This window comes from Emiliania huxleyi (genome assembly GCF_000372725.1).
Source record: "Emiliania huxleyi CCMP1516 unplaced genomic scaffold EMIHUscaffold_87, whole genome shotgun sequence".
NCBI lineage: Eukaryota > Haptophyta > Isochrysidales > Noelaerhabdaceae > Emiliania > Emiliania huxleyi.
Genome location: NW_005195508.1, coordinates 368,586 through 384,971, shown reverse-complemented (window position 1 = coordinate 384,971; position 16,386 = coordinate 368,586). Strand labels below are relative to the sequence as shown.

At 66.7% G+C, this 16,386-nt stretch overlaps 4 protein-coding genes across 4 annotated transcripts; 2 read left to right on the top strand and 2 right to left on the bottom strand.

The window, feature by feature from the left end:
* Window positions 1-3,296: 3,296 nt before the first annotated feature.
* EMIHUDRAFT_219713 (hypothetical protein) lies at window positions 3,297-4,307 on the top strand (the record flags this gene model as incomplete). The annotated part of the gene is made up of 4 exons (XM_005758349.1): window positions 3,297-3,567; window positions 3,643-3,749; window positions 3,830-4,234; window positions 4,299-4,307. The coding sequence occupies 4 exons, from the start codon at window positions 3,297-3,299 to the stop codon at window positions 4,305-4,307; spliced, it is 792 nt and encodes a 263-aa protein (XP_005758406.1).
* EMIHUDRAFT_438858 (hypothetical protein) lies at window positions 4,266-8,068 on the bottom strand. Its single transcript, XM_005758348.1, has one exon. The coding sequence runs from the start codon at window positions 8,051-8,053 to the stop codon at window positions 4,637-4,639; it is 3,417 nt and encodes a 1,138-aa protein (XP_005758405.1). The 5' UTR covers window positions 8,054-8,068; the 3' UTR covers window positions 4,266-4,636.
* Window positions 8,069-9,020: 952 nt separating this feature from the next.
* Window positions 9,021-10,647, top strand: EMIHUDRAFT_107119 (hypothetical protein; the record flags this gene model as incomplete). The annotated part of the gene is made up of 4 exons (XM_005758347.1): window positions 9,021-9,389; window positions 9,960-10,047; window positions 10,194-10,405; window positions 10,453-10,647. The coding sequence occupies 4 exons, from the start codon at window positions 9,021-9,023 to the stop codon at window positions 10,645-10,647; spliced, it is 864 nt and encodes a 287-aa protein (XP_005758404.1).
* A 719-nt stretch (window positions 10,648-11,366) lies between these two features.
* On the bottom strand, window positions 11,367-12,320 carry EMIHUDRAFT_107118 (hypothetical protein; the record flags this gene model as incomplete). Its single annotated transcript, XM_005758346.1, has 1 exon — window positions 11,367-12,320. One exon carries the CDS (start codon window positions 12,318-12,320, stop codon window positions 11,367-11,369), a length of 954 nt encoding a protein of 317 aa, XP_005758403.1.
* Between the last annotated feature and the right edge of the window lie 4,066 nt (window positions 12,321-16,386).

Sequence of the window (16,386 nt, the reverse complement as noted above, 5' to 3'; positions counted from 1 at the left end):
GCAGCAGCTGGCTGATGACGGCGACGAGCTCGCCATGCAGCTCGCGCACATCGCAAGCGCTATCAAAGGCGTGCCCATATCGGCGGTTGCAACCGTTCTGGAGGCGTCGGCCGAGGCGCTCTTGCGCTCCGTCAACATGGTTGTTTCCACCTCCGCCAATGGCGAGAAGCGCACCCCTTTCTCTGCCTACTCGTCGTGCTATCGGTCTATGGTTGCAGGGTGCGTCACACTCCACTCTCATTCCCTCACACACACACATTGCAGTCACTCGTAAGCATATGACACAGGACCGGATCGGCCAAGTCTCTGCTCTTCAAGGCGATTGCCCCGCAAGCCCTTGTCCCGACCGTCGTAGCCGAGATTCTGCGGCCTGAGCACGGGCAAAAGGAGGCGCCCGCCGCGCTCCGGGAGGCGGTCGCCTATCACCCGCGCGAGACAAACGGCGACCTCAAGGGCTTGATGACGGCCGGCACCGCCTCCTGTGCGCTTCTCATTGAGCACCACCCTTCCTCCCTCTTCGCCACCCACCCGTTGCTGCGTGCCTGCGGCTCTTAGGCGTCATGAACAAGCTCGTCGCTTTCCCAGAGCTGTGGCGCCTCCTTATGTCCGTCCCTGAGGGCCAGGAGTGGGTTGCCAACATCGAAAAGGGTCGAAGTCGCCGGGCGAGCTCTCCGCCTGGACCAAGTTTTGGGACGCCGGCGAGGAGGTCGCCAAGGGCACCGGTGTCACCGACATCAAGCGCATGCACTTTATGATGTCGCTGCTGCTCATGACGCAGCACGAGTCGGTCTTGCGCATGGCTAAGATGGAGGACAAGAACAAGAACGGGCTCTTCGGCCGTTTCCTCATCACCTTCTACGAGAAGGACGCCTTCGACTTCTCCTCCATTCTCGGTGCCGGCTACAAGGACCTGCTGTCGGACGAGGGCAAGCAGAAAATGGCGCCGCTGATCGGCGCGCTCACGGAGCGGGCGATGAAGCTCCTGATGGCGGCGTGGGTTGCGGCCGAGTTCCCGCCGCTCTCGGTCCTCTCAGCGTATCAGGAGCACACGCTCGACACGGCTGCGCGGCGGGCCAAGGCGGCGGCTGCGCGGCGGGCCGAGGCGGCGGGCGAGGAGGGCGAGGAGGGCGAGGAGGCGGCGCAGGCCAGCGAGGAGGACGAGGAGCCGACCGCGTCGCAGCTCTCTGCGGCGGGGGCTGACTACAGCGTCCTCAACTACGCGGACATCAACAATGGCACAGGCGTGCAGGGGGTGGACCGGGCGCCGCTCTCGGAGGAGGTCCAGCCAGTCCTTATTTTGTATTTTACACCTAGTCCTCCGGCTGACCTGGGGTGCCGGCAGGAGCTAAGAAACCACGGCGTGGGGTGGGTGAGGGGTGTGAAAAGGCTTAGAAACGGCGGCGTGCCAGATCTTGTTTTCTCAAAATGGACAATGCCCGCAACAGAAGACTCTGTAGAGCGGCAAGCAGCAAGACCAAGAGCGCGCCGTCGCGTACCGCTCCGCCATCGCCCAGGCGATGCCGCGCTTCATCGAGCTCGCGCAAGCGTGCGGCGCGGGGTCCGCCGTGCCTCGCACGGCGCAGATGGAATACGTCGGGGCGGTCCGTCGCATCGCTCAGCTCGAGGCGCTGCGAAAGAGGGAGCAGCGGAAGCGGCGGCACACCTCCTACCTCGGCCGCCTCGACCTCTCGGATGCCGAGGTTGACGCGGTCAACAGCGTGAGGCTCGGCTGAGGGGCGGCTCCTCTCCCGCACCCGCTGTACGCACGAGTGGGCGGCTGGGGGGGGGGGGGGGTCTGTTTCCCTTTTCGTTCTGGTTCCTCACCGCAGCAGTTTCACTCAACGAAAACTCGGAGTTTCTCTCTCTCTGGGCACAAAATCAGTCAAAACTCAGATCCGCCACAAATGTGTTCATCCCGATTAGGATCCCTATACGCGATTCGCCTGAGTCGTTCTCTCGGCCGGCCGTCTTGTCGAGAATCGCCATATCGCGGCGAGGTGTGCCAGGGCGCAGGGCGATGCTCGTCGAGTTGCTGTCGGTCATCCTGCGGTTGGCGAGCGCCGTCTTTGACGACCCCTGTGCGGGCGCCACCGCCCGCTCAAGACAAGATCCACATCTTGACCTGGCTCACGGGGGCAGCGCCGACTTCCGTGGCACGGACCAGGGGTTGTACAACTACCTGTCGACACCGGGCCTGAGCGTCAATGCGCGCTTTGAGGAGGCGCTCTACACCCTCCACGACGGTCTTCTTCTCGTCAACGGCACCTTCATGACTGAGAAGTCCACGTCGCCGCCCTCGTCGCTGGCGACGCCGTGGTCAGCTATCACGCATCTGAGCTCAATCAGCAGGATTGGGGCTGGAGGGCCGTCAAGACAAGCTGTGGTGGCAGCGAGGTCACGCTCGGGCCAAATCGGAACCGAACCTGCGGCGGGCTGATCACCTCCGTCAGCCGAAAGCGTAGGAGTGGCCCACGGAGGAGGGCGTGCCGCCACTCGAGGCGTTGCCAGCGCCCGTCGAGGAGGTCTTGAGGAGGGGCGTCCAGAGCTTGATTTCATTCACTTCATCGCATCCTCCCGGCCCAGCGTGGGGTTCTGCGAGGTCGACCTTGTACCCCTCGTTGTACTGCCGGGTGAGCTCTGGTTTCTCCTTGTCACCGTGCACGACCGGCGCGTTGGCCGGGGCGCGCATCGCGTCCGCCCAGGCGGCGAGGACGCCGTCGTGGGGCCGCCGGTGGTGGGCCTTGTTGTAAAGGTCTGTGTTTTGTTGCGTGCGTGGACCTCCAACCTAGAAGATGTGTAAGAAGGGTGCGTGCGTGTGCGTGCGTGGACCTCCAGCCTAGAAGATGTGTATGAAAAAACACGTCCTTTACCTCTCTGTCACAGCAGACAGCTCCAAAGGTTCGGGAACAACCCTGATAAAAAGAAAAAATCCGCGCGCTGGCGGCGACTCCCGCGACCCTGAACTCAGTGCACTGATCCCCATGCTCCCAACCTCGGCCCGACGCGCCCGATCCGGCCGCTGCCCGACCACGTCCATCCTCGCCACCCTCCTCGCGGCGTGCGGTGGCCTCATGCTCGTCATGGGCCCGCAGCCGGTCGAGCCGGACCTTCGTCCTCCCGAGCGGTTTGGCCGCTGGCTCCGCGATGTGGACGAGATCGGCGAGGTCTTGTCGAGAGACTCCGACGCCGCCGATGAATCGCCATTGCCATCACCACCGCCACTGCCGTCACCTCCTCCACCTCCGCCACCGCCGCCGCCTCCGCCGCTGCCGCCTCCTCACGATCGTTGCCACGTGATGGAGCGAACCGAGCTGTCCGGCGACGTGGTCCGCTGGGGCGCCGATCACAAGGTCTCCTCCGCCGCGGCCTGCTGCACCGCCTGCCTCGCAGAGGACCGCTGCTCTGTCTGGGTCTACTGCGCCGGACCGGCTTGCGGGGCGCAGGCGGGAGAGTGCTGGCTCAAGACCCTCGCCGACCCGTTCAGCGACGTCGACCTCGTCCGAGGCCGCTCCGACCGGTGGACGTCGGGGACGCGGCTGCCTCCGCCTCCGGCCGGCGCCACTCCGAGTGAGATCTCGAGCGGCGCCGTCGCCTGCAGGGCGCAGCGCCGGCTGAGACTGTGAGGCTCTCTGCGCGGTATAGGCCGCACCGTCCCTGCCTCGGAGGCGCACTTGCTGCTCCGGCTCGCGGACGGGCTGGGGAGCGTGCGGCTGCGGCTGCGGGACGGTTCGCCAAAGGCCAAGGAGTGGGTCCAGGCACACGTCAACGGCTGTGCAACGTTGCAAGTGCTTGCGCCGGTCGTGACCGCCCGTCCGCCGCCCGCCTGCAGGCGCTGGTCGATCAGCATGCCGACTGCCACGGGTGCACCTTTTACCGTGCCGAGGCGGTCCCTCCGCACTGGGGCAGCCCCGACTGGCCAGACACGTACGAGGGCGGCCGGTGGGGCCCGCCGTACGCGCTGGTGCAGGGCGGGCTCTCGGCGCGAGGCGCGGCGGAGCCTCCTCGCGTGCCGCGCGAGGACAACCCGGTGGTGCGGCGCGGCATGGCGGCGTGGGCTGGCGGTGGGAGTGGGCCCGCCTTCTTCATCGCGCTCGCCGATCATCCAGAGTGGGGGCGAGGGCACACGGTCTTTGCCGACGCCGTCACCGAGGACATAGCAGCGCTCGAGCGCATCCTCGCCCTCCCGACAAAGACAACTCCGGGCAAAATCCCGATCACGAACCTCGTCACGCCGGTGCCGTTCACACTTGAAAGGGTGTGAGCGTATTACCAAGGTGTGTTGCGTGTTTTCATTTTAGGCAAAATAAAAAATGATCACAGTGACCAGAGCTGGCAGCTGCACGAGCTCGTCTCCAGAGCGCATGCAGCTAGAGGGGTGTGAGCTCTATATCGTATATGGCGCCGTGTGGGGGGCTGGGCCTGGGGGGCGTGAGCTGTGGCTCGTGTGTGTCATGAAAGATGAGAGGGCAGATCACCTTCGAGGGGCGGGACAGGAGAAGGAGTGCAGTGTGCACCGCAATGTGAGGCGCATGCGCGCGCATACTGAACATAGTGCACAAACGGAGCGCCGCACGCGCGTCGCCTTGGCCAGCAGGGGGTAGCTCTAGCTGCCAGGTGGAGGAGGTGGTGAGGAGGCCTAGTCGAGGTCGGCGGCCATCATGCCGCCTGGGCTCTCGCGCGCCACCGGCTTGAGCGGCTCTGGCAGCAGCTGCGCCGTCGCCGCCTCGTGGAGCGCGAGCGCGTCGACCAGAGCCGAGGGCGACGCTGGCTGCGTGGGTGCCTTGGAGAGTGCGGACGCCTCGGCCGGCAGGAACGACACCAGCGGCTCGAAGGCGCCCGAGGCGAGGCTTGCCATTTGAGGCGACGCCGTGCTCGCGGCGGCGGCGAGGGCGGCGACGACAGCCGGCCAGCCGCCCGCGGCGTGCACTCGGCCAAAGTCGCCATCGACAAGCTCAACGAGGGCGAGCGAGAGAGCGAGGCGCGCCTCCTCCCGCTCGGCGGCGAGGAGCGCCGCGGCGACGGCGCGGACGTTGGCCGTGGTGCAAGCCGCCTCGCGCGCGGCGTCGTCTTTGAGGAGGGGCGAGAGGCTGCGCGCCACGACCAGCGCGTGCTCGTGCTCGCCTTGGAGGAGCGGCAGCAGCGCCGGCAGCGCTCCGGCGGCGGCGAGGCGGCCTGCGAAGCGCGGCTCGTCCGCCACCTCGACGAGCAGCGCGAGGGCGGGCGCGAGGAGGCCGCCCTCCCCATCGGCCTCCAAGCCGGCCGGGCGGCGGAGGAGGGCGACGTGGGCGGCTGAGGCGCCCGCAGCGAGGCTGGCGTGCTCGCGCGAGAGCGCCCAGAGCGTCGCGCAAACCAGGAGCAAATCGCGTCCGTTCGCAAGCGAGTCGCGACCGCCAGGAGTCTCTAGCGTGGCGGCGGCGGCGCGCGCGGCGGCGAGGACGATCGCCTTGGACGACTGTGACAGCGCGCCGATCAGCGGTGCCCAGCCAGCCTCGGTGTAAGCGAGACCCCAGTCACCGCCGACGAGGGCGTCGAGCGCCACCAAGAGAGCCAGGCGCGTGTCCGAGCTGCCGATCGCCTGGAGGGCGCCGCTCAGCGCCGCGACGCCGCCGGCCGCCCGAGCCGCGCCGCGCGACGCCTCGTCGACGAGGAGCGGCGTCATCGCGCTCGCGATGGCGTGGACGCGAGGCTCGTCGGCCAGGGCGGTCTGCCCGAGGAGCCGGGCGAGGCTGGCGCCGCCGCCGGCTGCCGCGAGGCCCTCGGCAAACAGGGGCAGCCTCGCCAGGGCTGCGACGGCGCCCGCCGCGGCGGTGCGGATCTCGAGGTCGAAATAGTCGAGGAGGCGGACCGCGGCGGCGGGAGCGCCAGCGGCGAGCATGTCGGCGATGCAGTGGTGCGGCACAGCGGCGGGGTCGGCCGAGAGGTTGACGATGGCCGTGAGCGCCATGCGGAGGAGGTGCGGCTCGCTCTCGCCGAGGAGAGCGCAGAGCCTTGGCGCCGCGCCCGCCTCCAGCAGAGCCGCCGGCTCCACAAAGGAGACGTTCGCGACGGCGGAGAGGGCGACGGCGCGCGCCCGCGGGTCCAACGCGCGGGCAGGGTCGAGCGAGTGGCAGAGCGGCCGCAGTGCTCCCCAGCCAGACAGCTGTGAGCGGAACCGCTCGTCGGCCGCCAGATGGGCGAGCGCCTGCAGCCCGTGCACCGCCTCGTTGGCGTCGCCGCTGTCGGCGGCCGCCACGAGCAGCGGCGGCGCTCCGACTGCGGCGAGTGCCTGGCGGCCAGGCCCCTCCAGAGCGGCGCGTGACAGGAGGGAGAGGAGGCCGGCGCGCTGCGATGGCGGGAGCCCTCCCTGCAGCAGCGGCGCGACGAGCCGGTGGAGGTCGTCGGGCCCGGCGAGCGCGTCGGTGGGAAGCGCTCCGAGCGCGCAGAGGTTGGAGAGGACCGAGATGGCGAGCTCGCGGACGTGCGGCTGGCCCACCAGGCTGCAGAGCGTCGCGAGCGCGCCCGGCTGCTGCGCGATCGCCACGGCGTGCACCGCCGACTGCGACAGCTGAGCAAGCGTGTGGAGCGTCTGGTCGGTCGCGCCGCGGCTGAGCGTCTCGCACAGCATCGCGATGCCGCCGGAGGCGACCACCTCGCCCGCGTTCTGCGGGGCGAGCGACGAGAGCAGCATCATCGCGCTGGAGCGGGCGCGCTCGTCGTCGGTGCCGGTGAGCGCCACGATGGACGGCATCGCCGATGTGTTTCGCACGGCGCGCTGCACCGCCGCGGGGTCGGTCGAGTTGACCGAGCAGAGGCAGTCGATGGTCAGGCGCGCCTCCTCCTTGCCGCGAGCCGCGTCGCCGCCGCCCCACCCCTTTGCGACGCCAGAGGCGTGGATGAGGGCCACACAGAGCGTCTCGGCGGCGCCAGCGGCGAGCAGCGCGCGGGCGCCTTGGGCAGAGGAGAGGAGCTCCGAGATGAGCCTGAGCGCGATAGAGCGGCTCTCGGCGGGCGCTGCTGATGAGAGCAAGCCGAGCAGCGTGGGCGCGGCGCCCACGCCGGCCACCTGCGCCGCGCAGTCGCCGCTGCAGAGCGCGAGGAGGAGGCGAAGGGCGGCGCGCTGGACGCCCTCGATCGGCGATGAGAGCAGCGGCGCGGCGTAGAGCACGGCCCCAGACTCGAGCAGGGGCGCGTGATGCGCCTCCCCAGCCGAGGCGAGGGCGTCGCACAGCGGCTGCTGCACCCGCGGCTGCGACGAGCTCCCAAGCGCGTCGAGCAGCCTCAGCGGGGTTGGGTCTGAGGCGGGCGCCGTGGCGCAGTAGGCGCGCAGCCCCTGCGCGACCTCCTCGCGCTCCGCCGGCGGAGTCCGCTCGTTGCGCAGGAGCGCGAGCATGCCTTGCGGGGACGACTTGTCGGTGGCCAGGGCCGCGGCCGCCGAGGGGAAGTTGCGGACCGGCGAGCCGGTGGGCGGCGGTGGCGAGATGGAGGGAGAGGGTGAGGGGGAAGGGGAGGCACGGCTGCCGCTGTCACCCCCCTGCGCGGCACCAAAGACACCGAGCTTGCGGAGCTCCTTGTTCATCTTGTGTACGGCGCCCTTGCCCTTCTTTGTCGGAGTCGGGCCGCGACTCGCCGCCTCGGCAGCCTCGGCAGCCTCGGCCGCCTCGGCGACAGCGAGTGCCGCTGCCGCGTCGGGGTCCAGGCCGCCTCGAGCTTCTTGCCGGGCTGATCCACGGTTGCTGCTTCTAAAGCTGCCGCTGCGGCCGGACGGTACAAGCCCAGCCGACATCTCCTTTGGAGTCTTCTTGCCCGACGACGCGGCCTCATTTGGACGCGTCCACGAGGTGCTCTGGGTGTTGAAATCGACGTAGTACCTGCGGCCGGTTGCAGGGTCGAAACGCTCCTCCCAGCCAGCCGGCAACGGCGCCTCACCGAGGTTGGATGAGCGTCGCCGGAGGAGAGTCGGAGCCGCCTCCGCCGTCTGCTGCTTGAGGCCGGCCAGGACCTCGGCCGCAGGAACGCCGGCAGAGAGGAGCGAACGCGCTTCCGGCGTGTCGAGAAGGTCAGAGTCGGTGGGCATCTTGCAAGCTCTGCGAAGGCGTCTCCTCTCGGAGGGCACTTCCGCTGGGACTTGGATGTTTTCTTTTCTTTTAAGCAGCGAGAACTCAACTCAAGGCTAACGTAAGGCAGGAAGGAAGGCGCGAGCGGCGTGTGCGTGCTCCTCGGGCTCTCCTCGGACTCCCCTCCACCCTCAGTCCCCGACATCGCGACATGTGCAGAGGCAACATGCCTATCTGGAGGAATCTTTCGATCGAGCCAGTCTTCCTTCACGAGTCGAAATGGCCGTGCCGCATGTGTGGTCATTCAAACAGCGCGTCATACTTACCCGATGGCTTGAAGTACTCCGCGGGCGAGTGCTTGAGGTTGAGCTCCGCAAAGGGAAACATCATGTCCTGAGCGTTGTGGGCCCAAACCAGCCTCAGACTCGGCTCAGAGCCCGTGAAATTGACGATTTTTGCGGAGTTTCCTCGGGAAACTAGAGAGGAAACGAGAGGGTGCTGTTCTTGCCCGCAACCCGATCCCGATCATCCGGCCCGCTGGGTGCGCTTCTGAGCTCCCCGGCCCTGGATGTGAGGCTAATGATTGCACTCCAAGTGCTCCAAGTGCTGTAGAGAAACACTGAATGAAAGGAAACGGAACGGGGTGAGCGAGGAAACGTGGGTGGGTACAGCCTAAGGCGCTCACAGCATCAGAGCCCGGAGCCGTGTCCGATAACATTACACTACCTACCTCCCGCAGCATCGCTGCCTCGGAGCCTCGGAGCGGCGGCCCGTCGCTGAATGCAAATGTGTGGGGGTTGTGGAGTTCTTGGAGTAGGTGAGGCCGAAAGAAAGATGGAAATGGATTTACGTCTCAACTTGGAGCACTTGGAGTGCAGTCATTAGCCTCACATCCAGGGCCGGGGAGCTAAGAAGCGCACTCAGCGCGCCAAGTGAGAATTCTCTTTTTTTGCTGTTGTTGCACGCCGGACAACAAGCGCCGCTTTGATGCCGAAAAAACTGGCCGAGCCCTCGGGCAGCACGCTCGAGCTTACGCTCACGAAGCCCCACGCGCTCGGCGACTGCGGTACCTGCGGTGTGACTCTCGCAGACCAGTCGGGGAAGCGGAAGAACGGTGTCTATGCGGTGGTGATGGGCTCCACGTTCCGCGAGCGAACAAAGCACGTGGTAGTCACCTCTGCAACGGGCGCCGCGGCGGAGGCGGGCCTGCTTGTGCACGATGAGCTCCTCGCCTTCAACAACGAGCCCATTGAGTCGGTGCAGCACGCCGAGGGCCTCTTTCTGTCCGCGGCGAAGGGGCAGCACTGCCTGCGAGTGCGGCGCCTCGGCGCGGCCGTCCCACTAGTGGTTGGCAAGGTTGTGGGCTCCACGAGTCAAGGCTAGCATTTCGGTCGAGGATCTAATTTGGAGCTGCCAGTCGCGAGTCAGCTGAAACTCTTGTCGCACAGCTCATTTACGTTTGGGGGGCGAGTGCTCGAGGACAGAGAGATGTGCTGCTTACGGCTTACGCTAGACACGGGATGCTAGACATGAGTGCTAATTTTCCACAAATTTCGCCAAACACGGAGTTAAGTGGGAGGCGAGGCGGTTGCCCTTCACGCGGCCACTGCGGCTCTGGGCGGTCTCTGAGCCCTGGTCTGACAGCCTGAAAGCAAATACCCGGACAGCGCCTGACAGTGCCCGACAGCCTGACAGCGCTGACAGCACTTTCTCTGACAGTCTGACAGCACGTGTCTGACAGCCTGACAGCAGAGTCTGGCAGGCGAGGGGTTCCGTCGCTGTCAGGCCCTAACGTGACAGCCTGACAGCTGCCTGACAGCCCGACAGCACACAGTGGCCTGACAGCAGCGCTGACAGCCTGACAGCCCGACAGCAGCACAGACCGTACACAGACCCCGTAGAGCCTCTTTCTTGTGCCCCATTGAGGGTAAGCTGCTGGCAGATTTCAACGTCTCCATCCAGGAGGAGTCAAAGGATCGCAAGCTCCGCTTCCACGTCAAGCGGCTCATCACAAGTCCCATCAGCAGCGGGGCGAGGATGTGGATGAGGAGCTCGACTTCTACATGGATGATGATGACGGTGACCACGCCCTTGCCCGCCTGTCACACACACACATAAGACGTGCATCCTCATCTCTCCCTCTTCTCTTTCTCTTCGCAGTTGCGGTGCTCTTCACCATGGAGGACAGCTCCAAGGTCTTTGCCATCGGCAACATTGAGCAGGTGGCCGTCGCCGACGGCACAGTAGACGCGCGCCGCGCCACTGGCAGCTCCAGCGCAGAGTACCTGCGCCAGCTCTCCATGAGTCAGCGCAGCAACGGGGTCTTCATCAACGACCCCAAGGGCCTCTTTATCCTCCGGTGGTACCGTGAGGTGAAGGGTGACGGGACCCCCCCAGACGGCCCGCGCTACCAGAACAGAGCGTGCACAAGTACTACAAGCTGACGAGCGACAACGATGGGGAGGCCTTCCGCTGGACCAGCAACTACCAGATCATCAGCAAGGTGTACCTGAAGAAGCACTCCACCCTGCCTCTCTGCTATTCTCTCAGTGCGGCAGACAAGAAGATGGTGACGTCCACCATGAAAAAGATGGTGGGACCGGAGGCAGAGTAGAGGCTAGAGTATGTATGTGTAGTAGAGTCCTGCTGGTCTCCTCTTGATAGTGTCATAAGTGTGGCTGGTGTGTGTCACAGCCTGACAGCACCCCGACAGCACCACCTGACAGCACCTGACAGCAACAGCCCACCGTCTGACAGCAGCAGCAGCCTGACAGCTCCGACAGCGTCTGTGACAGCAACACCCGACAGCTCCGACAGCACCTGACAGCTACAGAACCCCTCGCCTGTCAGACATGCACCCGACAGCACCCGACAGCACTGACAGCACCTGACAGCTGGTCTGACAGAGGCACCTGACAGTGCCTGACAGCTGCCCGACAGCCCGACAGATCACCTGACAGCACCTGACAGCCTGACAGCCAGGGCTCAGGGCGGTCTGGCGTCTGGCACTGCGCGCGGGGGCCCCGGGGGCACCCCCCGACCGCCGCGGACCGGGCCCGCGGGGCACAGTCGAGGACGCGCGAGCTTCTTCGGTAAACCGAGATGGCGGCGCGCGTGACTGATTTCTATCCTCTGCTGTATATGTGAATAATGATTAATGTGTGTAAGAATGCGGCGAGATTCCCTCCGCTCCACGGCCTCAAGAGCTTTTTACCCATCTCAGAGAGGGTTTCGTTTTTATTTATTTATTTACGGCCTCAAGCTCACAGCCTCGCACGCCCTCACGCAGCTCCTCGCACCCCCCTGCGCCCGAGCTATATCGTGTGCGCTCGGCTAGGACTGTTGAGCTGCGCGGTGCACCTTGTAGATGGAAAACGACGCGTCCGCCCCCCACCCCTCGTGCTCGCGCGCAATCCGGCGGCACATCAGACAGTCTCTCCCGACTCGCTCGATCCGGCACCTGAGGCCGGCGGCGCCGAGGCTGGCGACAAAGTCGGCCTGCCGCGGCCGCCCGTCCGGGAGGACAAAGAGAGCGCACGGGTGGGAGTCGGCGGATCCGTTCGCCGCGGGGCGGAGCATGGCGCGCAGCAGCGCCGCGATCCGCGCGTGCGAGTGGTCGTAGACGATGTCGGAGCCGATGACGACGTCGAAGCTTCCGAGCAGGCCCTCGTAGCGGCAGAGCGGGCTGGCGGGCGGGAGGTGGGGCAAGGCGGCCACGTCCGCCTCGCAAAAGTCGCGAAAATCGACCAGCGCGGCGGCGGGCGCGGCGGGCGCGGCGCCGGCAAAGTTGAGCCGTATCGACTCCCCCAGGTTCCGCAGCACAGCCGGGTCGTAGTCGGACATTGTGATGCGGGCGTCGGGCAGTGCTCGCGCGACTGCGAGCCCAACCAGGCCGAGCCCGGCGCCGATCTCGAGAACCCGCGGGGTGCGGCAGCCCGCCGGCTGCAGCAAGCTCGGGTTCTCCAGCAGCCACGCCGACATGAGAAGGGAGGCGTCCCACAGCTTCCCGCCAATGCTACCCGCCACCTCCGCCGCCGCCGGGCGTCGAACGCGCAGCGAGAGCCACTGCTGCTGCTCATCCTCGCTCTCCTCAGCCTCCTGCTCAGACTCGTCGGCGGAAGCCGAGCCGGACCGGAGCGCAGCCGCGCGAGCGCACGCCTCCCGCCTCAGCAGCGCGGCGCCGGCAATCACGTCATCGACAGTCGCAACCTCGCTCGACGAGCTGCCCGCTCCGTAAGGGATGCGGACGAGGTCTTCGGAGGCGGCAAGCAGCGATGGCGGCAGCATGTGGGCCTTCCGTGAAGTTAAGCTGGACTGAAGCGCGGACTGCTGCGCGGCTCACGGGCCGCGCCTTCGCGTTTGTCAAGCCACGTTTTCTTTGCTCTTTCAGAGGGGGGTATCTCGAGGTTCTGAGGTGGATATCCTTTGGCCGCGTTGGGTAGCGAGGATTGGTGTGACGCGATCCACGCAGGCGTGTTTTCTGGCGGCCGACCGTCCAGTGCACGGAGTTGCCCCTTCTCCGACTGCCCCGCCCCCGGCTAGTTCCCGAGGTCGTCGGGTGTGACCCCTGCGTCCCCCGAGACCTAGCGCGGGTGGGTTAGAGGGGGCTCGCTGCAGGGAAGGGCTGTGTAAGAAGCCGATCCCCGTAGTCCGCCCCACTCCTCCCCATCGGGCCGCATGAGCGGCCACGCCTCGCAGGTTCGTATCTCGCGCCTGGGTCAGGCGCGCGGGGCATCCCCCGCCCGGGTCGCTCGACCAGCGATCCGAAGAGTGGCCGCTATGCGAAGGAAAGAGCAGGGCCCTCGGGGTACGCCTCGTCCGGCCCCCTCCCGAGGGGGGAAGGGAATTGCGGGGTCCCCACGGGCGCCTCTCTTCGGCCCTCCCAAGGGGGGGAGGGGAGCAAGGGGGTGGGGGGATCGGGGCGGGGGGGAGGTGTCTCGGATTTCGTGGGTCTAATACTTGCCTGTCGGGGAGGGGCCTCGCGCCAAGCGCAATTATTGCTGCCTGACCTCTTCCCCCCCTCCCTCGAGGCAGCGAGTAGGCAGCGAGAGGAGGTCTCGAGCGCCTATTTATGAAGGTATGTGAGATGGTGATGGGAATGGGTGGTCGGTCGGTCGGTCGGGCGGGCGGGCGGGCGGGCCGGCAAGCGGGGAGAGACGGGCGGATGGGGCGGGGCGGGCGGGCGGGGTGATCGGAGGAATCGTACCCACAATCAGCAGAAGCGGAGCAGCAGCAGCAGCAGCAGCAGCTGCAGCAGCAAGCAGCAGCCTGCTGCCGTTTTCAGCGCCGCGATCCGCCGCCGCGCCGCCGCGCCGCCGCCGCCTGCGCCGCCTGCGCTCGCCGCCGCCTCGTAGACGACCTCTCTCGCGCTCAAAGAGCCGCGCAGCGGGCTGCGAGGTTGAGTTCAAAGAGCCGCAGGGTGTCGAGACGGCCCGGAGACGGTCCCGCGTTGTTGCCCCGGTGCTGGCGCATCACTCCTCGGCCGCGAGGGGCCGGCTCCGCCGCTCAGCCGAGCAGCAGGAGCTCTGGCACAAGTTTGTCGACTAAGTGGTTGAGCAAAAAATCGGCGAGGAAGCGGCACCGGCGGTACGCCGGGACGAATCCGGACCGGTCACATTGTGCAGAACCGCGGCGGCGAGCCGCCGCGGGCCCACAGGAGGGCTGGGCGCCGCGGCACTAGACCGCGCTTCCAGTGGGGCGAGAGCCGCAGCCGACAACCAGCCGACATGGCAGTTGCTAACGGCGCGAACCCTTATTAAGGCGGCGGTATACACTCGGGGGCAGCAGCAGACCGGCAGTACAGTGGAGCTGGGTGGTGTGGTACTTATTTATTAATTATTAATCATCGGATGATAATAATTAATCATTAATCATCGGGCGGCGGCGCGGCGCGGCGGCGGGCGACACTGAACGAGCGGGGCGGCGTGACCATCAGCAGACGCCCAGGTCTCTAGCCATTGGAGCTCGGCAATGGTGGCGCCGTCCACCCTCCTCGACTCGAAGGGGCTGCCTTCCACCCGTAGCTGCTCAGGCCGGGCCCGGGGGGGAGACCTCCTCTTCCTCGCGGAACATGAACAGGCACCTACTTGCCCGGTCTTTGATGCAGAGCGGTGGTCGTGCCATCGGCGCTTCGTACACACACACACCTCGCCGCAACTAAATCTATCGCCGGCGCGCGAGCCGCGACTCGTTCCCGGGTTGTTGCACGAGTATATGGGACACGATGTCTCAAATATGAGGGGTTTTGACTCCTACCAGCTCCTGACGCTATCCCTGGCAGCTCTAATGACCAGGATCAGTAGTGCTATAATAGAGGGTGCCCATACTAGCGCAGGAGCTGCCACACTCGCCCGGACCGTCCCTTTCTGGGTCCGGTTCCGCAGCCCGCGAGAGCCGACAGCGGGGCCGTGCCGCGGGTGCCTACTGCCGAGTGCCACAAACACTGCGCCGTCCCGCCATCACCTACAGGCTGTCTTGTGTGATGGTTGGGATGTCCAAACGCCACCATCTTGGCTCTTGCGACCTCAAACCCGCGAGCTGTATGGGTGGTCCTGACGTCGACAGACGCCCGAGGACCACGGTGAAGCTGAGCTGGAACGAGTCGACAAGTCTCGTCTGAGCCCGTGGCGGTCGCCGGCTGAGTCGCTGTGCACGGACCGCTACCTCAGGCGTCACCTCCGCAGCCTCAGGTCTCACACTCCATCACCTCCGACGGGACGCCGTCGGTGGCACGCTCGGCGGCGACTTTGTGGCAGCCCCACAGCGAGCGCGGCGTCGAGCCTAATCGGTCTGGTCGGTTCGCGGCACTCACTGGGTGCCAGGGAGTGCCGCCGACACGCGAGCGGTGCTTCCTGGCAGCGCGCGCCGGCTGTGGGGCTGCAACAAACTCGACAAACGCTTTTTTGGGACATTTTCGACGCTTTTGTCCCATATTCGTGCAACAACCCTCCCGTCGGCTGGACTGTCCTCGTCGAGTGTGTCCGCAGAGGGGCGAGACGCACTCAGGGACGGTGCCGACGGGACGCGGCTCGAAGGGCGACTCCCGCGGAGGCACGGCTGGCACCCGTGGCGCGGGGCTCGTCTTCGAAAAGACCAGGATTCATAGCTCTACTGGCAAACTTCTAGCTGACACGCGCGCCCCGTCGAGCTTACGGCGGGCGCGCTGCGGTCGCACGCCTACCCAAGTCATATGCCACGGCGTGCGATCTAGATTCAGCACACGCGCTTCTGCTCGCAAACACTCATCCAATGAATTGTCGTCACCCATGAATGCTGGGGTCACCGCTGTGGTGGCCACTGCTGCCGGCGTCGCCCCCGCCCCTGCTCCAATGAGAGATGGGGTCGCGAGGGACTGGCAGAGGCGTTGGAGAGCGCCGTAGAGGCGGCGGCGGAGGCGACGGTGGAGGAAAAGGCGGTGGCGGAAGAGGCAGTGGCGGCGGCTGCCCTTCAGCTCGCGCAGCTATGCGAGCGTGTTGACTGTGAAGAGCGGGTGGCAGCCGTGCCGTCCCGCAGCGTCTCGTGCATCGGCAACAAGGAGAAGGAGGCAAACAGCTCGGCAGGGACGACCCATCTCGTGCATCGAGTCGACCTCGGCGCGCACACGCTTCTCGTCGAGCTGCCGCCGCTCGCGGCAGAGCGACTTGTGCGCAAAGCGGACGAACCACAGCGCGCCGAGCAGCAGCAGCACCCTGAGGACGATGCCCGTGAGAGCGATCGCCAGCACAAGCGCAATATCCCGCCGCGCCCTGTCGGTCTCGCCGTACACGTTCGCCCGCGGGATGATGGCGGTCTGGCACCAGCGGCCCGGCGCCGCGAGCGCCGGAAGCCCATACCCCTCCAGCCGGAAAGGAGTCACGTCAGACTGTCGCCGCGCTCGAGCTCGACCCGCGCAGATGGTGCCCGCCGTCGCCCTGCGCCTGCGCTGTCGCCGCCTTGACCTCCGCGAGCGCCTCTGCGAGCGGCGCCATCGACTCGGCGATGCAAAAGAACTCGTCGCCCACCGGCGTCGGACGCGCAGGCAGCGCCTCCGTCGGGCAGACGGTGCGCAGCGCTTTGACGGAGCACGCGTCCGGGCCGCACTCCTCAGCTGTGCCGTCCCGTCAGCCACCTCCTGTACAGCTCGCGCCCCACCTCCGAGCGGAGCGCCTCCGCTCCGCCGGCCGCCATGCCCGCTGCGCTCGCCTGCAGCTCGAGCGGCGTCATCCGCCCCTTGTCGCGCAGCGCCGGCTCGATGCGCTCGCGGAGGAGCGCCACGTCGAACTCCGGGTGCGCCTGGCAGCAGAGCGCATTGCGGTGGCGGCCGCAGACGAAGAGCTCGTGCCGCGCGGTCGGCGAGCAGCCGAGCAGGAGCGAG